Raw genomic sequence first — 22,073 nt, 5'->3', positions numbered from 1 at the left:
TGCCGCCGGCGATGGGCCATGGGAAGGGTGACCGCTGCCTGGGGCCGTGAGGGGCAGCGGGGAGCGGTGCAGGGCTGGCAGCGGCCGGGGCGCTGGCGCCAGGCTGCTCCCGCGTGCTTTGGCCGGCGTCCCACTGCGGGCAGCAGCCCAGCCCGGCAGAGAACAGCCCCGTGGCCACAGGGACCGAGGAGGGTGTGCAAGGGGGCCCAGGGGAGCTGTGGGTGCGCGCAGCCCTGTCTCGGGCGGTGGGCACGGGCAGGGGTTTGAGCTTACCGCCGTCCAACATGCCCCTTCCCTCACCCAGGCGGCCCGCGGCCCCGCTGCCTGCTACCGGGAGCTGAGCCGGTTCCCTGCCGTCACCCTGCCACCCTCAGGGCCGCGGTGGGGGGCCGGACCCTCCTGCTCTACGCCGCTGAGTGGCGGGCCCGGCCACCCCCGCGCCTGTGGCCCGCGGGACCCGGGCGCTGACGGCTCCGTCCCTCAGGGTGCAGCCGGCCCGACCCGGCCCGCCGGCGGCTCCTGCGCTTGGACCGCCGCGACAGCCCGCGGCGCACAGCCCGCCGCCAGGGCCTCGCCCTCAGCCGCACCGCGCTCAGCGCCGAGATCCGCCACCAGCGGGGCACGGGCGGGCTGCGGGACGGGGCGCTGTGCCCCTGGCACGGCCGGTGCCTGCGGCGTGCCCGGTGCCCACAGCGCATGGCCCGCCGCAGCCTCCGTCCCTCCCGCCTCAGGCGCCTCAGGCGGGAGCGCCGCCCTCAAACGCTGCCCGCGGCGGTAACGGGGCTGTGCTGGCCGCTCACCGGGGTGTCTGGAGTGCCAGTGCAGGGTGCTGGGCACCGTGTACACGGCGTGCCGGTGCTGGGGCCCGTGCCCCCAGGTGTGGGACAGTGGGGGATGCAGCCACAGCATGGATCTCACGGCGCTGGGGAAGCATAGGGGCGTCTACACGGAGGGTAGAGCCCCTTCCCCATGGTCCCTGCCCACAGCAAGGGTGAGGTTGTCACGGCTCAACAGGTTGTTGAGCTACAGGTTGTGAGGTTGTTGGTGGCTACCTGGTGCCCAGCTGTGCCTCTGACAGGCTGGGCTTTGGCACCCTCCTGGCATGCCAGAGCCCTTTGCCTGCCTGGCCTGGTCACACTAGGAGGCACGGCTCTGTGTGTCTGAGAAGAGCTGGCCCAAACGACAGTGCCCCTGCCCCTGGGATGTGCCAGGAGCAGCCTGGCCGGCAGCAGGGAATGAGGATGAGGATGAGGATGAGGATGAGGATGAGGATGAGGATGAGGATGAGGATGAGGATGTAATTTCCCCATGGGTGTGTTCAGTGCACCTCCAGGCATGCCATGCACACTGTGAACGTGGCACATGCCCCTTGGGCACACCACGCACCCCCTGAACATGCTGTGCACCCCATGAGTGTGCCATACATCCCATGAGTGTGTCATGGACAGAGCTCCATGCCTGGGCCCACTGGCCATGGGGCTGACCAGGCTGTGCCACAGGGCAAGCAGTTTCTCTACTGTTATAGATACATACTATAGTATTGGCTTTTCACTAATATTAAAATGAATGTTATGTGTATAGTGTTAAAATAACTCTGCTGTAAGGATATAGATTTTATGGTTTTGCTTAGACATGGTATATAGTTATGCTTGCAATTGAACGGTCTGTTTGGTTTGGATGACATCCAGAGAACATGTGAAGAGGACCCTGCTATTGATATGCCAAATTATCAGCACCTGCTGTCTGAAGAAAGTGTGGACCACAGCCCAAACTGGAGGTGGTGATAAAAGCACAGCCAAGAAAAATGCATGCTCTAAAGAGGTGGACCCAAGGAAGTGGCCATGCTAAACTGTTCTTAGAAAAAGATGAATATGCGTGATAACTCTGCATATAGAACAGGCTGATGTATTTTAAAGAATCTCTCCAAGATAAGAGAGTATGCTCTTGGCTGAGTGCCAAGACACCGGGAGGCCAAAGTACCAGGTTAACTGTATTAACCATTTGCTTTCTGTCTCCTAATTGTCTTTTTTTTATTATTATTAAGCCTATTTCTTAAAATTTACCAAGAAAGTGAACCTCGTTTTTCACATGTACCACGAGGACTGGGGGGAAGCCCTGAGCACATGCAGTGTGCCAGTCCTCTGTGTCCTGGACCTGGAGGGCCTCAGCCTGTCAGTGCTGGAGGGAGTCCCAGAGCCCCTCTCCCCTGGCCAGGTCAGGTTGGGGTGCAGGGAGCACCCCAGGGGACCCAGCCTGGGGCTGTGGGATGAGCCTGACTGTCACATAGGCCCTGTGGTCCCTGGATGACCATGGTCTTCTTGGGCTGGTTGTTCTGCCTGGGTTTGAATGCCTGCTCCAACAGGAGGTGGGTCCCAGCCAGCAACCAGCACCATGCCAGGATGCCCATGCAGTATCAGCACAGTGAGGGTCCAACCTGACCCCCTCTTTCCTCCCAGGTCAGGAATTTTACACTTGGACCTGCCCAGCGGGTGCTGCGGTGAGCGCTGGGTCCCTGGGGGGATGCCCTGGAAGTGCTGACCCCTTGCTGCCCACAGAACTGCTGCCAGCAGAAAATGCTTCTGTCTGCTCCCCGTGGCTGAGCCCTGATGGCCAGCGCCTGCTCTGCCTGGAGGGGATTGTGGTATGGCACAGCCAGATCCAATATGGCACAGCCTTGGCATAGCACAGCCTTGTCACGGCACAGCCCCAGTGTCACCCATTGCCTGTGCCCAGGTGGTGGCTGTGCTGTCGCCAGTGGGCCAGGAGTTGCCCCTTGGCTGGGTGCCAGTGGAAAACACCCCAACAGTGCCTGGTGTCACCTGGAAGACTCTGATGGTCCAGCCATCCTGCAGTGGGAAGGGCCCCGCTGCACAGGGTGAGCCCCTGGGGGCCCCTGCTGCACCTCGGTGCTGTCTGGGTGCCAGGGACCCTTGGGAGTGGGGCTGGGCAGGGTTATTGGTGCCCAAGGTGGGGCTGCTGAGTGGGACCCCTTCCCTGGTGCAGACACTCAGGCTTTTGAGGCCCTGCTGCTGAGCCCCTCAGATGGCACACCACCACAACCCCTCTTTGTGTGTCCCCATGGTGAGTGAGGGGACAGTGGGTACAGCCTGGCAGTGCTGGTGGCACCCCAGGTGATGCCCATTTCGGCCATGCTGTCTTTGATCGCTGTGCTGTGCCAGCTGGGCTTAGCCTGTTCCTGGGTGAGTGCTGGGGAGCTCGAGGACATGTGGCCCTGTGTCCCAGGGGAGACATGGCATCCATGGCCTTGTCACCGTGGCTCTCTGGGCTTTGGCCAGGCCAGCATCAGCTCCCTGCTTCCTCCTGTGGGTGAGCAGAATGTGGCAGACACCCTGGTGAGGGGTGCTGGGCTGGGCGTGCTTGTGGGGATGCTGCTGAGGGGATGCTGATGTTTGGGTGCCAATGGTGGGTGTCCCATGGGTGAAGTTGGCAGTGCAGCAGGCGCTGCACAGAGAGCCCCTGGCCCCACACTGCCTGGGCCTGCTGGCTGGCTCCCACGGAGCCTTCATCGCCCTCCACCTCCTCACCCGTGAGCCCGAGCGTTACCAAGCCTGTACCTTGCACAGTCCCATCTCCAACCTGCCTGCACTGCTGGGCACCTCGGACATCCCTGACTGGTGAGTGCCACCCCCCATCCTGTGCCATGCCATGCCATGTCCCTGTGACACCTACCAGTGTCTCTGTGCCGCAGGCGCTGCGCCTCCCTGGGGCTGCCCTACTCCTTTGAGCGGGTGCCACGTGCTGAGGAGGTGGCCACCGTGCTACTGTGCTCGCCCATCTCCCAGGCAGCCCAGGTAAGGCAGGGGCAGGACAGGTGTGGTGTGCCAGGTGTGGGGTTTCAGACACCCACGGAGGGCAGTGGTGCTGGTGCAGACACTGGTGTTGCTCTGTGTGGGCACCTAGGACCAGTGCATCAGCCCCATGCAGCTGCACCGGGTGTTGTGGGCCAGGGGTGTGCCAGAACGGTGAGTGGGGTGCAGGGAGGGAGCTCCGGGGTGGTGGATGAGCATTTTCCCATCCTGTCCCTCCCCACAGGCTCCTGTGGTACCTGGAGGGTGGCCACGCACTGGCTGGTGTGGAGATGGAGGCTGATGTCTTCAAGAACTGTGCCCATTGGCTTCTCCAGCACCTGGGGCAGCCCAGGCGGGATGGGACAGGCCAGCACAGCCCCTTGTGGTCCTGGGCTATGCCAGCCCCAGGGTGACTGCTAGCCCTGGGGACCACACCAGGACCAGAGGCAGATGGAGTGAGCGTGGTCAGGGGCAGGGATGTGGGTTGGGGTTTGGTGTTAAATAAACTTGAGACCCTGTGCAGTGTCAACCCCTGTGGCCAAGGCTGTGCCTTTATTATGCAGTGGCGGCTGTGCCAGGCTGGGAATGCCAGCTCAACCCATCTTCATCACCTTGTAGATCCAGTCGACATAGAAGGAAACACGGATGAAGAGGGCGGGCTGGTCAGTGCGGGCACAGACACGGGAGGGAGTGATCACCCCCTCCAGCACCCAGCAGTCAGCAGTGAGGCAAGCCAGTGGTCCACCATAATCGCCCTGTGGCATGAAGAGAGCGGTGTCATCCTGGTGCCAGCACCTGCCACCTCCCTGGGATGGGTGTCCCCAGCCCAGCTCACCTCGCAGGCACCCACGCCGGCCCGCAGCGGGGCAGTGCAGAGCTCGCTGTCCTTCAGGCGCCCACGCAGCGCCCTGTTGCACTCACTGTGGGCCAGCACTGGCAGCCGTGCCACGTTCAGCACGCTGCTGTCTGCCGTGCCTGCGGGCACAGAGCACGGGGCAGCGGGCATGGCATGCAGCATCGGGCATGCAGGGATACAGGGGAATGGCACGGGCAGGGAATGGCATGGACAGGAGGACGTCACGGCAGTAGGATGTCATTGCAGGGGGATGTGGAAGGGAGATGTTGTGGAAGAGGGAAGCCATGGACAGGGTGATGCCAGGGGCAAGCCATGCTGTAGGTAGGGGGATGGAATGGGCAGGAAAGCACCATGGAAGGGAGATGCTGTGAGCAGGGGTATGCCAGGGACCTGGGGGTTGCTGTGGGCAGGGGATACTTCAAGCAAGGGAAGCTGTGGGCACAGAGATGCCATGGACATGGGGATGTTGTGGGCAGAGGGGATGGAAAGGCATTGGCAGGGGCTGTATTGAACAGGGAATCCCCCAGCAGGGGCTGCCCATGGCAGGTACCTCTGGTTTCCCCCCAGCCGGCAATCTCGCAGACAGTGCCCGCAGGCACGACGTAGCGCTCGGGGGGCAGGCAGATCAGGGCCACACGCTTGGTCAGAGCAGCTGCCCTGTAGCAAGAGGGGCAGTAGGACACGGTGCCAGCCTGGCCAGCAGTGGAGCACGGCAGAGGCCAAGGCACAGCCTCTCACCTTGCAAGCTCCAGCATCACCAGCTGGGACTCAGAGGGGCCGCAGACAATCCGCACGATGGGGATGGTCTGTTGGTCAGGGTCCCCAGGGCCAGGGTCCCTGAAGAGCGTCCCCAGCTGCACCTCATAGCCCATCAGGTCGGCATCACTGTGGAACAGGGACATGAGGGCACAAGGGATCCCACCACCCCACGCTCCAGACCCAGCATTACCAGGAGGAGAAGCACTGGCGTGTGCTGATCACCCACTGCTCCTTCACCAGGGATCCCCCGCAGAAGTGCACGCCAGCCCTGTGGGGACAGGGGGTGAGCCCTGGGGGGCACCGAGTACATGGAAGTGTGTGTGGGACACCCACGCACCGGTTGCGGATGCTGACAGTCCAGGGCGAGTTGCCAGGCTGGCCACCAACAATGCGCCCCTTCCACTGCAGCCTCTCGTCCCGCTGGCCACACTGCTCAAATGTCACTGTGTCTGTGGGCAGGGTGGGCATCAGCCAGGCCTGTAACACCAGCACCCACCCCAGGGTGCCCACCCAGGACCCGCGGGCCCCCACCTGCATTCTCCATGATGGAGGGCACTGTGCTGCCAGCTGCAGAGAGAAAACAGAGGGTTGCACTGACACAGGATCCAGCCACCCTGAGGAGACCAAAACTACCCTGTGTGGGGCCAGGGTCCCCTCTAGCTCTGCAGGGATGTGGGTAGGGGCTCACAACAGGGCTTGATGGCACAGTAGTCAAAGGGGGTACGGGGGTCCATGGTGTAGCACCAGGGGCCGTGGCTGTCGTCATCGGGGTTGCGGCAGTAGTTCTCCTCCAGGTGTGCCTCAGGGTGGGTGGCAGGCGAGATCCTGCCAGGAGGCAGTCACCATCACTGTCACCATTCCCAGCCTCATCTCCATCCCCATCCTTGTACCCACCATCCCCCCTCGCACACTCACTGGGGCACATGGGGTGTCTGGGCAGCCCAGGGCTGGCAGGTGATTCCCTTGCGTGTCTTGCTGACGTGGCCGTGGTAGTGCTTGCCGTGGCCGTTGTAGCACTCTGGGGACAGGCAAGGAGGGCTGGCACCGCTCACAGGGGCACCGGGGTGGGCACCCAGGGACGGGGGCCTGGGGTGGCTCACCTTGTGCATCCTGCTCATCAGGGCAGCGGCGGATGTGGAAGCAGAAGGCGATGCGGATGGTGGGGCGGGAGGTGAAGCACCACGGCGCCTCTGATCCGTCGGGGTTGCGGCAGTAGTTCTCCTGCAAATCCCTGGAGGAGGGGCCACGTGGTTGTCCCCCCTCAATCCCACACTCATGGGTGCTGCCCATCACCACCCTCCTGGGGTCCCTTACTTGCACGGGTACTTCTCGGGCACAAAGTGGTGCTTATGAGGCACCTGGGAGTCCCAGCGCTGGCAGGGGATCCCCGACACGGTGACATTCACACGGCCACGGTAGCCTTCACCCTTGCCCCTGAAGCAGCCGGTGGTGACGTTGACAGGCCGTGGGCGTTTTTCTGCTTGTGTGGCCAGAGAGGGGCAGAGTAGCAGGGTCAGGGCTGGCACCCAGGACCCTCAGGCCCAGCTGTGCCTGATGCTGGTGGGGACCTACTGCAGATGCGGATGCGGCAGTATTCACGCTCCCGCCCGGGGTCGGTGGTGTAGCACCAGGGCCGCTCGGAGCTGTCAGGGTTGCGGCAGTAGTTGTCATCTAGCCCCTTGTCAGGGTACCTGGGCCGGACACAGGGAGCAGCAGTTGGGGTGGCACCATCACCCCAGCACCTGGCACTCCACCAGGGCCCTGCACTGCTGGGGGCTGGGGGTGAATACTTGTTGGGGTGGTAGGGGTGCTTGTGTGGGTGCTGCAGGTCCCAGCGCTGGCACTCTGTCCCTGATTCGGTGTGGTCCACGCTGCCACGGTAGTCCTCCCCATTGCAGGTCATGCAGACAGCTGCCAACAACTGCAGGGCTTAGTGTGGGGGAAACATACAGCACAGGGTGACTCCGGGATGTGGCACTCACCATCCTCACACTTCTTTATGCCGCAGCTCTGGTGTCGGACATTGGGATCAACAGTGTAACACCACGGGCCCCGCTTGTCCCGGTCAGGGTTTCGGCAGTAATTCTCCTCCAGCCCATTGTGGGAGGATGGCAGAAACCTGCTGGCAGCAGAGTGGGTAGGAGAGCTGCCAGGAATCTTTTGCCGTGGAATGGGCACAGCCAGGATGATGCACTACTCCTGTCAGTGCCATTGCCCCCAGGCTGTCCCCATTGCTCCTGCGCTATCCCACACTGTTCCCTCCCCATTCCCCATTGCCCCCTGCTGCCCACGGTGGGTGCCACGGGACAGCCAGGGACACGGGGCACCTGTGGTCATGTGGTGTCGTGGCTTGCCAGTGCTGGCAGCGCAGCCCCTTCTCCGTCGTGGCCCGTGTGCCGCGGTAGCTGGAGCCATCGCCCACAATGCAGTCCCGCAGGAAGTCTGAGCAGAGCCGGGCACCTCTTCAGAGCCCCAGGCCCGGTCAGGGCACATGGGCAAAGAGTCCTGTGCCGGTGGCCTGTGCCCAGTCTGTGGTGTCCCCACACCCGCCCATGGCACCAGCCCACCTTTCTTCTGGTACAGGTCATAGCGGATGTTTTTCTGCAGCTGGATGCGGGGGGAGTGCTGGGTCCAGGGCAGCAGCTGGCACAACTGGCTCTGCTGGTCATGGTGGAAAGCCCTGGGAGGCACAGCAGAAGTCTGGCACGGCACCATGTGAGGCCAGAGCCCGCGGGACCTGGGTCACACACGTGAGCACCCAGTATCCAAGTGCAGAGAGGGACCCGGTGTTGTGGCCCCTGCACTCCCACCTGCCCCACGGTGGCACCGTGTGCTGCTCACCGGCAAGCCAGGCTGGAGGCACAGCGCTGGGCACACTGCTCCGCAGTGCCCTGCTCCGGCGGCGGTGGCGGTGGATCCGCGGGCACCGCCAGCAGCTCGGTGGCTCGCAGGCGCTGGAAGTCATTGAGGGGTGAGCGGTGGCCTGGGGAGTGTGGCAGGAGCTCAGCGTTCTCATGGGGGCACAAGCACTGGGACTCTGTGGAGCGTGGGATCCCTGCCCCATGGAGCAGGATATCCCTGTCCCACCGAGCATGGGATCTCTGTCCCACAGAGCATGGGATCCGTGTCCCCTGGAGGAGGGGAACTCTGTCCTATGGAGCATGGGATCCATGTAATATGGAGCAGGGGATCCCTGTCCTATGTTCCGATCCATGTGCCGTGGAGCAGGAGGGTCCCTGCCCTACATCCCCCGCTGCAGTTCCCTGCGTCCGGCTGTCCCCCTCCGCCGTGGGACAGGGCATGGCCTGCAGGCTCTCGGGCCGGCCGCCGGCCCAGCCTTGGGCCCCGCACTGCCCCGCGCCCTCCAGCCCCACGGCGACCCAGCCTGGGGTCCTACCTGAGCCCAGAGCCGCGGCCAGGGCGAGCAGGACCCCCAGCACGGGCTGCATGGCGGCGGCCCCGCGTCCCCGGGCCGCTGGAGCTCCGGGACGGCCCCGAGCAAATATTTGCGGCCGGGCGCGGAGCCAGGCGGGGCCGGGGTCACCCGCGGCGGGCGCGCGTGGGGGAGACGGGGCCGTGCCCGGGGGCGGGGCGTGGGCGGAGGGGCGGGGCGTGGGCGGAGGGGCGGGGCCTGGTGCAGCGGGGCGGGGCCAGGCGGGGCCGGGGTCACCTCGGGGCGGACACGTGCGGCGTGGGGCGGGGCCTGAGCGGCGGGGCGGGGTCTGGCGGGGCCGCGGTCACCCCGCGGCGGACACGCACGGGGCGTGGGTGGGGCCTGCGCACAGAGGGGGCGGGCCTGGAGCAGCGGGGACGGACCCTGCACCGGTGAGGCGGGGTCTGGGGGCGGGGCGGGGCCCTGGGGGCGGGGAAGGGGGCGGGGCTGTGCTGCGGGCCCCACGGGAGCGGGCGGGGTTCTGGGACGGGGCGTGGCCGCAAGGGGCGGCCCGGCGGGGCGGGGCGGGGGGAGGGCGTGGCCAGCGCTGTCGCCCGGCGCCGATTGGCCGCGGCGCGCTCGTGCCGCCGGTTGCCAGGCGCCGCGCGCGCGCGCGAGCCCCGCCCCCGGGTACGTGCCCGCGCGGGGTCGCGCTCGCGCCGCGCCGCCCGCTCGGTGCGTCGGGGCCGCGGAGCCGGCGGGAGCGGGGCCGGGCCCGGCGTGCACGGTGAGAGCGGGGACGGGGGAACCGCGACCGCCCGGAGCGTGGCTGCGGCGGCACCTGTCGGGCCGCCCTGCCCTTGGAGGCGGGGAGCGGGGCTGGCGGCGGCGGCGCGGCCTGGGCAGAGGGGCGGCAGGCCCGGGCCTGGCGGAGAGCAGGCGGCGGAGCGGCTTTCCCGGCGCGGCGCTGCCTCAGCTCGGCGCGCCCTCCGCGGCCGGCGGGGCCGGCCCCGTGCTGCCTTCCCGCCGGGCCGCGCTCCCTCCGCCGCCGCTTTCCCGCCGCCGCCGCCCTCGGCCCTGGGTGGGCGCCGCGCCCGAGAGGGCTCGGCGGGGCCGGGCGGGAGGCGGAGCGGCCCCGGGGCTTCAAGCGGCCGGGCCGGCCCGGGCTGTTCCGGGTGAGCCTCGGGGCTTCGCCGGGAGCGGCCCAGGTGCTGTCGGTAGCGGCAGCCGCCTCTGGTTGTGACAAACCCCGTGTGGGCGTCCCGGGCTGTCCCCGCTCACCGGGCCCATCGTGGGAGCGCAGGTGGGTGTCCGGGTTGTGTGTTCCTCGGGGACAGGTGGCTTCCCAGGCAGGGTGGCCGGGGACACCGTCGGCTCTGCCCCTGTGGGGCTCCGTGGGCCCCGCCACTTCCCAGGGCTGACCTTGGCTCCGGGCACTGGGAGCGTGACTAACAGGAGAGGCTGTTCCGGCAGGGACACACCGACAGGCAAACTTTATCTTCAGTCCCCAGTGCAGGTGACTAGAGGCGACTTAGTGGTTCTGCCACCTAAAAGGTGTAAATGCCGGGTGTTCCTTGTGGCCTCCCTGGTTTTTCGGAAGCAACAGGCTGTAATGTGGCTCACCCAAGTTTCCAATGCCCGTCAAGTCAACAGGCCTGGGTTTACTGAGTTTTGCCACAGGTTTGAAGTTGGCAAACGTGTGTTTTTGGAGTATAACTAGATCGTGGTGCTCAGGGGGGAAGGTGTGGGCAGGAGTATGTGGGACCTGGCTGTTGGGTTTGTGGTCACTCCCTGAGGTGGTATATCTCCCTTGGTCCTGGAGCTTTGAGCTCCTAGGCTTGGGAAAACACCACTGGCATTCACCTCTCCAAAACGAGATTAAAATCATCTTTTTGTGTAGAAAACTCCAAGAATTTACCTATTTTCTCTTAGCCCTTCCTGGCAGGAGCTTCTTTCTGCTGCCCATTGCTGTTACATGGTGGACTACTAATGCCTCTTGCCTTGCGAGTACCTTAACAAAACTTGCTGAAAACTTGCTGTTTAACTTTCCAAATGGAATGCTGTCTCATCCCACCTTTAGCTTTACAGATTCCTTTCCTCACTTTAGGAGTTTCTGATTCTTAGATTTCTTCACACAGTTTCTGCTGCTATACTGAGCATCCTAAACCACTTATTCATTCGTCCCGATGCTTGTCATTGCACTCTTCTATCCTAAATATAGGGTAGTATGCCAACAGAAGGAGCTTGAGAGCAAGCTGAAGTGCTGGGAACACCACTGTTTACTCAGAGGAGTAATCAGCAAAGCCTGGCTGATTCCAGGTCATGCCGACTCCTTACTGCAGTTCAGGCTCACTTCTTTGGGAGCTGGCACAAATGCTCCGATAACTGGGAGAAGTTGCTGACAGCACCTGCTGGCTTGGATATACCCATTTCTTTAAGCATTGTGTAAATAAGAGTAGTAAATTGTGCATAATTGTTGGCCTGGGGAATCAGTAAGAATTATGGGGCTGATAACAGTAAAGGTGCTCTGCTCTGTGTGGGATCTGTTGACCCCAAGCACTTGTCTGCTTTTAGAAATGCTGATGCTGGTCGGTAACTTTCACACTCTGTTCTCCTCATCTCCCAGTGCCCGGAGCGCAGAGCTCGGCCGCTCTCGGAAGCGAAGGAGGATGAGTGGGACCCTTTGCCAGCTTCAGCCGTGCAGCCCCTGCTCAGAGCTGGCCCAGCTCTAGGCTCTAGGCGTGCCTTGTCTTCCACGGGCAGCTGCTCTGGAGGAATCCTGGCCTGCCTCTCACGGGCAGAGCCGTGCCCTGGCAGCGAGGGGGTAGCGTCAGAGGGAGCCCTGCTGCGTCCTGGCTTATGTGAGCGTGCTGGCAGACAGGCCTGAGAGGTGCTGTGGGGCTCAGCACTAAAGACCAGGGGTCCTGCTGGGGACTGAGGGAGAAGAGTGTGGCTGCAGCAGCTACATCCTGGGGGAGTTTTCGTGCTTTAGTGTCTGCAGCAGGTGTGAGGGGCAGTGTGTTGTCAGTGTAGCAGAGAAGGGGGTGATTGTTCTGCCCTGGCAGGAGCGGTGTTGCTCACAGGTAGGAATGGTGTCTCCTTGCCTTTTCCATGTTCCTTGGAGAGATAAAGAAACAAATTTGCCTGGAGAGATAGCAGGGTACTGTGCCAGCCTGGAGACGAACTCCAGCTGATGGAGTAAAGGTCTGCCTCTGTCAGCTCTCTGAAAAGTTGTGTGGGGACGATTTTGGGTGGTTTGTGCCTTTACTCCTGTTAGCTGAGGAACAGTACTGAGGGGTTAAGTCTAGTGATGATTAATTTGAGTGAGGAAAATGCAAACGCTGAATTCTTCTTAGGCAAACAGGGGTCATGTAAATAAATGCCTCTGGCATTCTTTGTGGTGCTTGCAGACTGTCTACCAATTACTTCTGGTCTCTTGCTGAATCAGTGGGAGGCTGTTGCTCCTCGAGCTCCGAGTACTTTGGCGGTGATTTGGGTGAAATACAAATAAACACAGTTGGATTGACCTAGTGTATCTGAGCTCTTGGTATGCTGAAAATGTTTGTTCTTAGGATGTTTGTGCAGTCTGGAGAGCTCTGTACCTTAAACCCAATTTGCAAAGGACTGTGACCATGTTTAAGCTGTGAAAAATAAAATATCAACCAGAAGAACCTGTGCTTTTAGGGCTTGTTCTGTGAGATTGAATTTGAGCAAACTACTAAGGTGCTGCTGGCTGGAAAGTTAATGTATTAACCTGTGTGAACACTCAAGGTAGATGCATGTCCTAGTCTGGTGCCTTTTTCTATCTCTGTATCTCCCCGTGTTTATCTGTTGACTGAAACTCTCTGGTTCAGCTTCTGTGGGATAAAATTCTAGCTTGCTAGCAAGAAAGATGGCTGTGTATGTTTGATGTTACCAATATTTGTCAGTGGATTTTTCATGAGCATCTGAACTGATGCTGATGCAGCAGTGTCTGAAGGAGATGATCCAAGTCCCCCAGGCAGGCAGGCCCTCTCCCTGTGCAGTGCCTGAGCTGTTCACCTGGGGACCAGCAGAAAGCTCCCTGCCTGGTTTGTGAGCTGTTCTGGGTGAGTGAAGAGGGGACAGGGCAAGGTGAGTGGCACAGCTTTGATTGGAGTTGGGTAGGCAGCAGGGGCCTCCTGTTTTCTTGAATGCCATGTCCTGCTCAAGGTCACCTCAGGGCTGGATTTTCAGAGCCTTGAGGCACCCTAGGAGATTCCATGGCAGCAGTGCAGCCTTGCAAGGTTTTTCCACATCTGGGATCCTGTCCCTGGACAATGTGGTGGGACCTAAGAGCCAGATGAAGGCTGCAGGGCTATCAGGTGCTCCCACATCTCCTTACTGTGGCCCTTGCACATGTCTGTGGAGAGCTCACAGTGGCTTCCAAACCTCAACACAAATGGTGTTCAGCTATGTGACCCCTGGCTGTGTCACTGTCAGGCCGTGCCGGTGGCACCGTGCTTGTCCCGGCGTGAGGGCTGGTGTGGGAGGGCTGAGCTGGGTAAAAAGCCGGGTGCTTTTGGAGAGGAGAGGTCAGACCCCATTCATGCCATGGTGGTGCCTGCAGTCACCTTGCTCAGCTGATCTCTTCTGTCCCTGGGTTAACTTTCTGCAGTTTACTAACCTGGATTGTCCATGGAAGGAGCTCGTAAATCCCCAACCAGGAGGCACTGCAGGGGGAAAAGAAGTGAGGCCCAGCCTGGAGGAAGAGGTGGGCATGGTCCCTGTGGTGGGTTAGATCAGAGCAAGTGGTCACCTCAGCCACCCTTGTGGTTTGATGTTCTTAAAAGGGCCCTTCTCTTTCTCTGCTTTCTGCTGTGCCCTCTTGCCTCTTCCCAGGGGCCAGCTGTGGTGCTGAGCTAATTGATTGACCAGTTGATTCTGCTGATTTGGTGTAAAGTTGGTGGTTTTTTCAGCTTGCCCCGTTATTGACTTTGCAAGGCTTTGCAAGGGAAGGGTGTTGGACCATCTGTGGAGGCAGGAAGCCATTGGATCAGCAGAGCTCTCCCTTTCTCATGGTGCTCTTGGCCATAACAGATATTTACTTTTTCAGGGTTGAGTTGTCCCCTCTGTTACACTGTCCTGCAGGTATCCTCTAGGCCTGGAGGGTAATTCTTGGTGGGATTCAAAGTATTATCTGACTTTGACATGGCAGAGGGTGAGGCTTGTAAACAGCAATAAAACTTGTCCCAGCCCCACTGTGTTCAGCTTTGTTTTGGGTTTTTCTGTAGAGAACCAGGCTCACAGCCTCACCTGACCTGTAAAAATGTGTCTGAGTGAAAGTTTCCGCTGATGAGTTCTCTTCTCCTCTTTTCTCATGTTGTGGTCTCACCACGGTGCTTTTGCCGTCACTGCAACCCCAAGTAAGGGTATGGTGTGCCTTTCCTGCTGTAATTTCTGAGAAGGGCTCGATTCATAGAGGGTTTACATAGGCAGTTTCTAAAATATTTTGTGTGCTGGTTTCTCTGAACATTCCAGCAAAGTGGCTCAAAAGCCCCTTCCTGCAGTACTTGGTGCAGATATTCCTCGTTAGGGACCTGACAGGCTGCATTCCTGCCCTCCCTCCTCTGGGGGTGAAGAAGTGGTTACAGAGAGGTTTCAGTTTACTTGGGATAGTTACAGGTCACACCAGTGCTGGATTCACACGGGCTTCTCTCTTTTTTTTTGAACTAGACTGTGCATTTTGACTTCAGAAAGCTTAATCTTCTGTGAAGTATGTTCCTTAAGGGCGGGGATTAGCATTCAGTAATTTTGATGAGAGTTTCCAGTAGCAGATACAGATCACTTTATATCAGTCCCAAGGGCTAGGGATTGATTTTTGGATGAGCTTGAGTGATGGTTTGAACCAGCGGTTTTCCACTGAAATGTTGAATCATGACAGGTGATGTGAAAGCTTTGTGCCACTGTCACAACCTCAGATTGCAGTGTGGGGACTGTGTACTGCTGGTCCTTGCTGGGCTGGCCCTGATTGCCTCTTCCCCCAAAGTGGATTCTCCCAGGCTCTTTGGGAAACACATCTCGTTCCAGAGCTTCCAGGATTTCCTTGTGTGCATGGCTTCTTTAGGACTTCTCAATTTCAGCAGAGAGGTACCAAGATCCCTGTCTGTAGTGCTCATTTATTCAGCAGTCCAGGATACTGTACAGATTCCACTTTAATGAGGATGGAAACAGTTGTGAGTTTTTCCAGTATGGTTTCTGTGCCTCTCCCATAAACTTTTTTCCTAAAGCAGCTCTTCAGTATTGGTCTCTAGCTGGGAGTTCCCTCTGTAGCAAGAAGTTTCATCCGGTCCTGTTTAAGTATTGCTGAAATGTAAGGTGTGACCCTTGTGTTGTGGCACTTGGGATTCCTGCACGAAGGCTTTACACAGGTGTGGGCTTCTAGGTGGGGAATGAGAGGCATATTTGAGGCTGCAGTGATTCCTTGTTCATGTCCCTTAGGCTTTGTGCTGAGGTCCTGACCTCTGTGGAGTGTGAATTCTCTGCTGTAGGAGCCCATTCCTGCATGACAGACCATGCATGGTGTTTCCCCACCCCAAAGGAAATATTTCTAGTGGAATTTTTATGATAGTGCCTGGGGGCCTACATTAAGGGGATAAAAGGTGGTTATTCTAAAACCTTCTCTGAATTCAACTTCATGGAATCCTACCAGGAAGCTACACAGAGTCAGTGGAGCTCTCTCTTATTCTCTAAAAATCAGACTTCTGGCTCTACAGATACAGGTAAAGGCTGGCTGGAGTCAAGGGTGGGACTATGCCAGTTCAAAGGGAGACTCTTGTAGTATTTTTCGTAAAATTCAAAACCTCCTTTGCCTATCTTCTCCTGAAATTCCTTGGCATCTTTTATTTCTCCCACCATAGCAAAAGCTTTAAGACATGTGGGAAAGTGGTACTGGCATCAGCTGAACTCAGTGGGCACAAACAACTCATATAATAGATTTGTTTCATTAATTCTCACTTTCAGTTCATTGAAAGCTTCTGCAGTGTGGTGTTTGAGCACAGAATAGTTGTCGTATGGGATGTGTAAGAGGTCCTGCAAGTTCTGCAGCATGGTCACAATGCAGATCTGCCCATCCTGCGTGGGATAGAGCATCAGGAATAGGGCAGTCAGCTTGATTTTAATGAGTGTCTGGGTCAGATCAGGTGTTTTTTAGGCTGAGCATTAACGTTTGTGTTGATGGCAGTAATACTGAGTGATTGGACTGATACTGTCATAAAATCCAGCATAAAGGTCTGTACCATGGTGCAGTATGTGTTTCCATGGTATCACTTTACCTCTCCACAGTGAGCTGTGTGGCCAAAATGTGAAACTTTTGTGTCCTCCAGCTGGGGAATTTTGTGCATCCAGTGGTGTTCGTAAAGCCAGTGCTTTGTGTTTGTGTGCTGGTTGCTCTTTCAAGAAAGAGCTATCACATCTTAGAATAAGATTTTGTTTGAATAGCAGGGGTCAGCCTCTAGGGACATCAGAAATTTCATCTGAAAATGACAATTGCTGAGATAAATACAGATCTTCAGAAATGTCCAGAGAAAACTAGAGCAACATGTTGTAACAGTACTGCATGCAGAGCCCACGAACCCTTGGCACTAAACCAAGAAAAGTGTCAGAATAGGACTTTACAACCTCATGAAAACTTTGTAGTCAAAGCTAACATGAAAAAGGGCTTCACTTGCTACTGGCAATGATGTAAAATTGTATATTGAGGAATTAAAGCTTTGAGAAGGCAGCAGTGCTCCCCAATGCAGTAGTGGTGATAAGCCAGGATAAAAGTTGTGTGCGATTCTGTGTGCTGAACGTGGCAGAGGGAAGTACTCTGAAATTACCATGGCTAATTTGGGCGTGAGAAGGTTTGCTCAAAGCCTCAGTCAGAGGTGGACGAGCTCCTGCACTCTGGAAGCACAGTTCCAGCCTGTGATGTGGTTCAGTCACCACCCTCCCCTCAAACCAGCGTCCCAGCACCGGTACCAGTGCACTGCACACCCATTATTCCTGAAGGCTGGAATGCTGACCCTTCTCTTTGTTCTGTGCTACTCCACCAAAGCTCCTCCAGTTTTTTAGTCATTGGGTCAGGTGGGAGTGGTGCAAGTGCTGCTCGCCTGCACCTCCTGCTTTCCCTGCTGGGGCAGGATGCTGCCGGGACAGGTAGGGCCGTGCATCTTTTGCTGGTGCCATGGTGATTGGAGTGGCAGTGTGAGCTCAGCCTGCTCTGGCAGCTGGCTGTGCCTGCCCCGTGGGTATCCCAGGGGAGAGGGGTCGTGGTACTGTCCTGCCGTCACAGGAAGGAGCTGTTTCCTGCAGACCTCTGTGCTGCATCCTGGTGCTGTGTGCTTTGCTCCAGCGTGACCCAGCTCAGCAGCCTCCAGCCTTTTTCTCTTCCCTGAATGGCAGGCTCCTAAAGCCTCCCCTGGAGGTGCACAGCTTTGTATAGGGAACTTAATCCTGCTGACTCCAGGTAAGCCTCTTTGCACTTTTTATGGATTCCTTACAGTCTGTTCACATGCTGGTTCAAAACCTTTGCCTTGATATGATGCTTCAGGAGATCCTTTGAGGCAGCTTCTCCCCTGTGCCGTAAAGAAAGGCAGAGAACAGAGGAGGCAGTGAGATTTAGGGTTTGATTTTTTTCTGAAGTTAAGGGGAAGTCAAGATACTGCATATAGGGGCAGTTCTGAAGGCACACCGTGGCCACACATACCTGTGTTTTGTGATGAGTTGGTCAGTTCGCATCCTGCTGGAAAAGCAATCCACCACCAGCATGAGGGAGATCATGGAGAGCAAGGCTGGGTGCAGAGCTGTGCCCTGGGAGTGTCTTCTGGACTGGAGTAGTGTGTGGCTTGGTCACTCCAGCTGGGAGCCCAGGAAAGATTGCTCCACATGCTGAAGTCCTCATTTCTGGTCATATATGGCAATTAAGGCTGGCGAAGCTGACTCCCTAGGCAAGTGTTTAGGGGTGAGATTCTTCTTTAAGCAGTGACTAAGACGATGATTATTAGTGAATTCTGCACAGCTGACTCTGAGCCCTGTTTGGGACCAGCAGTTGTAGGCTGTGCCAACTGGAAAAGGTCAGCTAAAGCTTGGAGCTGCCTGGGCACACAACGAGGTGTCTGGTTTGGAGCAAGGAAGAGCCACCCTCAGCTTCAGTAGAGGCAGATGGCTCAGCTCTGCAGCCTGAGCTCGTCCAGGAGCAGACACCTTTCTTTTCCCAGTGTGTCTGCTCCAGTTCAAAGTGGGCACTGGCATGTACAGGAGCTTGTAAGCACAAGGGTCTGCATCTCAAAGGAGCTTTTCTGCTCTGGTCTGGGGGTGGAGGAAGAGTCTTGATGGAAAACTTGGTGATGTAAATCTATTTTTAAGGAGCTTGAGGATCAGCTGAAGTGGCCAGTGTCCTCCTGCTTGGGCTTTGTGGCAGCAGCCATCTGAGCTGATTTGCAAAGCACTTTCAAAGGCAAACAGTTGTCCTATTTACCTCCTCTCCTCAGTGGAGAGGAATTACCTATGTCAGCAGAGCTGAGGAGTTATTTTTTATTTCAGGCTTGGTGGGGAGGAGTATAAATTTGAACTCTTCTGGGCGTAGCTAAAGATCCTTCTGGAGCAGAAACACAGCAAAACATGGCAGCTCCCCATTTGGGTGGTGATCCTGAAAGGAAGCACAGCCCTTTGGGGAGAATGGTGCTACATCAGGAGCCAAGCATAATACTCCAGGTTTTTATCTTCAGCTGGTCTCTTGGACACAACAGGTTGCCAGTGTAGAGGCTGTTGGTGCAGGTCTTGCAGTGGTGTCTCCTTTCATTTGTGGCTGGCAGGCTTTAGAGCAGTCCCTCGCTTAGAAAAGTCACATGAGAAAAGCATTTCATGTATTTTTAGATGTCTTTTAAAGTGGCTTAGTGGCTGAAAAGAAACCTGCGTCAGGTCACTCGCCTGCTTGCTGCAGTTTGCCCAGGAGTGCTGGAGCGGACTGTTAATGTGGAATAGATCCAGTGGGAGCCTTCTGCTGTAAGGAATTGCTCTGCCTGCTACCAGGATGCAGCTGGCTGTGGGAGGTGACCGTAGCTCTCAGCGTGTGCTGCTTAGATGCTGGTTAGGACAATAGTGGGAAATGAATGGGAGATGTCCAGCTGAAGCCAGTTTAATTTCTCTTTATCTTTGTAATTGTCTGGGTTTTCCTTGGTGTCCTTGTGCAGTGCCTGGCACAGTTTGTTGCAGGGTCCAGACTTGGTGTGCTCAGCTTCTCAGTTGGTTTGAGCAGGTGCTGCTGGCAGAAGAAGTCCTGCCTTTTCCTTGTGCTGCTGAAACGGGAAGTGGTCCTGCAGACCCCACATCCAGCCTGGAAACTGAACCAGATGGAAACTGGCCCCTTGTATGTCTCTTGTTGCATTCCTTTAATGTGTGTCACTTCCCACATCCATTTCTCTGTGCATTATAACTCTTGTACCAGCACAAAGGGAAGAGAATAGTGGGATGGGAGAGGTGGAAATGCTTCCTTGAGCAGGTACAGTGATTAAAATGATGATGTGGCTGCCTATGTTGCTGCTGTGGGTCTTCAAGCAGGCCAGTACACATCTGCCCTGTGAGGAAGAGGCACGGAGAAAGCTCAGCCATTCCTTTCTCTACAGATTTTCCAAGTCTTTGCCAGCATGGGAGGATGCATACAGCTTGCAGGCCCCATGTTGCAGGATCCCTTGAGATCTTTGTGGCCTCTGAATAGGAGGAAAAGTTCACCGGTGTAGGAAGGAAGCATGATGCAGTGCAGTGGAGGGTGGAAGCATGAGCTGACATCCTGGGGTGCACCTGTGGGTGAGGTTATTGACGTTTCAGATGTTTGGTGGCTGGGCTGTCATACCACCACCTACCAGATATGAAGACCATTTTTTCCAGGAGTTCTGCTCTTTCAGAATAAGCTGAAAGAATGGGAAGCAATGGCAAGTGAGGAGAGCAGGAGACCTGAGAGAAGCCTCCTCTAAAAGCAGCAGTATGTATGTATGTAACATATGTAACAGCTAACACCAAATATTCATGTAAGATAAGCTGTGATTTTTACCTTCAGGCATCTGGTGAGGTGACCATTCAGTGACAATGTGTAGGCAGGGGGTAAAAGAAAGCTGGAAAGCTGCAGATCTCTCTCCTTGTTCTGCTGGGGAAAATGTGTGGTTTTCCTTGTTTACTTGCTAGAGTGCTTAGTAATGTAAAGAAGTAACTGAGGGGAGACTGTCTTTTCCTTTGACTGCCTTTGACTCAAGGCAAGGTGCAAAAGTGACTTTCAGCAAGAGCTGGAGACTTTAGGGACCTGTGATCAGGTCTCACTAGATGCCTTCAATATGATGTGGGCATCGTTAAGAACATAATCTAAAGTAAAAATGTTGAGCTTTTCAATGTGACCTGCTAAACTAAAAGAGTATTTAGCAAGAAAATTTGTTTTTCTTGTCCCTCTCACTTTAAATGAACGTGGTTGTGCTAAGAGCTCTTTGGAGATGCCTCTGCATCTCACCCTAAGTCCCAGATTGCTGCTTAATTTATGTCTCCTCAATTTGAACCCAGGTTTCAGGAGATGAATTTTAGCAGTGACCCTGGAGCACGAGCAGGGTGGTCGGTGGTGGGTGTGGCTGGTGGAGGTGCTCCCTGGGCTCCCACAGAGGCAGTGCCTTCCTTGCCTTGTGTTGGCTGGGCTGGGTTGAAGGCTGTGTGTGCTCCTGAGGCAGATGGACAGCTGCATGTGCCACTGCCTTGTAGGGAGATGTGCTGGCTGTTTCTCAGAAGGCTCCTGGAGCTGGTGGCTCCTGCAAGCCTGGCCCTTGGGGCTGGGGACGTGCATGCCTGGCCTTTTCCCTGGGTGCCTTTTAGTGCCTGTATAAATACCAGCACGGCTCATGCATTTCAAATGCTGGCCCTTTTTTAAGCCCAACTCATAAATAGGTTGGTGCTCACTTGTGGGTCCGGCAGAGCTGTCATTAGAAATGATGTAATGATTAAACTCAGCGTCGTGACGGCTTTCCTGCCGAGCTTCCCTCCCAGGTCTTGTTTTTCTGTTCTCTTCAGGAGCATCACAGGTGCCAGGTGAGATACATTTAGGCCCTGGAAAAAAGTTAATTTAGCAGAACTCGCTATGAAGTGGCATTTCTTAAGATGAGACAGACCAGCCACAGTCTGTCTTCTCCTTTTGATGCAGACACTGATTGTGCTCCCTCTGCTTCCCAGGGAGCCTGTCCTGGCTGCACAGCTCTGCACTAGATTTTATAGTTAGTGCTCTTTGCAATAAGTGTCATTTAAAAAGTATCCAGCCAAGGAAGAGCACAAGATGTAATTCCAGTGACGTTTGTGGGTTTTTTTGTTTGGATTTTTTTCATCCAGAAGGACAGTGGTTTCTATTAAAGGGAATTGGCAGTGCCTGGCCTTTAGCCTTGGGCGGGAGATGAGCTCTGAGGGTTCATCCCTTCACTGCGGGGCCAGGGTGCTTTTCTGAACTCCTCAAACAGTGCAAAGCTCAAATCAAGCCATTCCTTGCACATCTGATATTTTTGTAGCTAACCTGTGAAGCTTTTGTGTACGAAGCAGAGGTCCTGGGAAGGTATGAGAAACAAGCTATTTTTACTCCATCACAAACAGGGCTTGGCATGTTTATTTTAGACTCCGGAGCTGCTCAGGCCACTGTGGGGTTTTTTAATAGTCTTCTACTGTTACTGTCAGATTAAAAAATCGACTCGAACTCTGGAAATCACAGGAAAATAGGGTGCCCCGGTGTACTTGGCTCCAGTGAGACTCTTGGGAAGCTGCAGGGAGGAGTCGCCTGTGTTGCGCAGTGTGCCAGTCTCGGGGTCTCCTGCATACCAGAGAAGTCTTTTCTGAGCCACCAGCTGTCCATGGACTACGTGCCCTTCTATTGCATCAACTGCCCTGCAGAGGAACAGTTCCTTTGCTGGGTGTCCTCACTGCATCTGTAAAAAGTCCACAGCTGAATAACTTGAGAGGGACACCAGAGCTTGGCCATGAGGTGAGCAATGCTGCAGCAGGCCATTTGTGCCTCCTGCTCCACACAAGGTTTGAATTGCCAGGTCACCAGCATAGCTTTGAATTTTTTAGGTTTTTTTTGCTGCAGACAAGTTCACCAGGCAGCAGGAGGTGAAATTAATGAGACTGGCTTGTTTTCCTCCTGCCACCAGAGTACGAAAAGAGAAGGATTTAGGTCAGTCCTGCTCAAAGAGTGGGAGGATGCATGGAGGGCCCTGTCCCTGCATGGCCAGCTCTCTGCTCCTGCTGATGTATGGTTGAG

General features: G+C 56.7%; 2 protein-coding genes and 1 pseudogene across 5 annotated transcripts in view; 2 read left to right on the top strand and 1 right to left on the bottom strand.

Annotated features, from left to right (window-relative positions):
• The first annotated feature begins 40 nt into the window (after positions 1-40).
• Positions 41-4,324, top strand: LOC134558275 (acylamino-acid-releasing enzyme-like; annotated as a pseudogene).
• Positions 4,325-4,327: 3 nt separating this feature from the next.
• MST1 (macrophage stimulating 1) lies at positions 4,328-8,989 on the bottom strand. Of its 2 annotated transcripts, none has more exons than XM_063411161.1 (18): positions 8,822-8,989; positions 8,266-8,407; positions 7,992-8,104; positions 7,752-7,866; positions 7,407-7,543; positions 7,215-7,335; positions 6,997-7,115; positions 6,739-6,904; positions 6,525-6,655; positions 6,340-6,442; positions 6,113-6,249; positions 5,956-5,991; positions 5,762-5,873; positions 5,615-5,692; positions 5,404-5,550; positions 5,216-5,322; positions 4,645-4,784; positions 4,328-4,564 (listed from the first exon to the last, which is right to left on the bottom strand). In XM_063411161.1, exons 1-18 carry the CDS (start codon positions 8,871-8,873, stop codon positions 4,403-4,405), a joined length of 2,118 nt encoding a protein of 705 aa, XP_063267231.1. In that variant the 5' UTR covers positions 8,874-8,989; the 3' UTR covers positions 4,328-4,402. The 2 variants fall into 2 exon arrangements, with proteins under 2 accessions (XP_063267231.1, XP_063267232.1); XM_063411162.1 differs by having other exon boundaries at positions 6,739-6,901; positions 8,822-8,988.
• A 449-nt stretch (positions 8,990-9,438) lies between these two features.
• The window catches only part of DAG1 (dystroglycan 1), a 49,476-nt gene continuing 36,841 nt past the window's right edge, over positions 9,439-22,073 (top strand). Inside the window, exon 1 of one of the 3 annotated variants that reach the window (XM_063411156.1) lies at positions 9,439-9,584. The gene's annotated coding sequence lies outside the window, so the exon portion shown is untranslated. Of the gene's footprint in view, positions 9,585-9,636; positions 10,101-22,073 lie in introns of those variants that run through there. The other 2 variants (XM_063411157.1, XM_063411158.1) reach the window with 2 other exon arrangements.

Source organism: Prinia subflava, chromosome 14 (assembly GCF_021018805.1).
Source record: "Prinia subflava isolate CZ2003 ecotype Zambia chromosome 14, Cam_Psub_1.2, whole genome shotgun sequence".
Taxonomy (NCBI): Eukaryota; Metazoa; Chordata; class Aves; order Passeriformes; family Cisticolidae; genus Prinia; species Prinia subflava.
The sequence above is the reverse complement of the archived record's forward strand: the minus strand, read 5'-3'. Positions and strand labels throughout refer to the sequence as shown.

Excerpts from the sequence above, each read along its gene's own strand:
- MST1 (XM_063411161.1), bottom strand. The coding sequence starts at position 8,873 with ATGCAGCCCGTGCTGGGGGTCCTGCTCGCCCTGGCCGCGGCTCTGGGC. Across the intron at positions 8,408-8,821 it reads GGCCGCGGCTCTGGGCTCAG|GCCACCGCTCACCCCTCAAT; the intron begins GTAGGACCCCAG and ends CACACTCCCCAG. Across the intron at positions 8,105-8,265 it reads GCCTCCAGCCTGGCTTGCCG|GGCTTTCCACCATGACCAGC; the intron begins GTGAGCAGCACA and ends TGTGCCTCCCAG.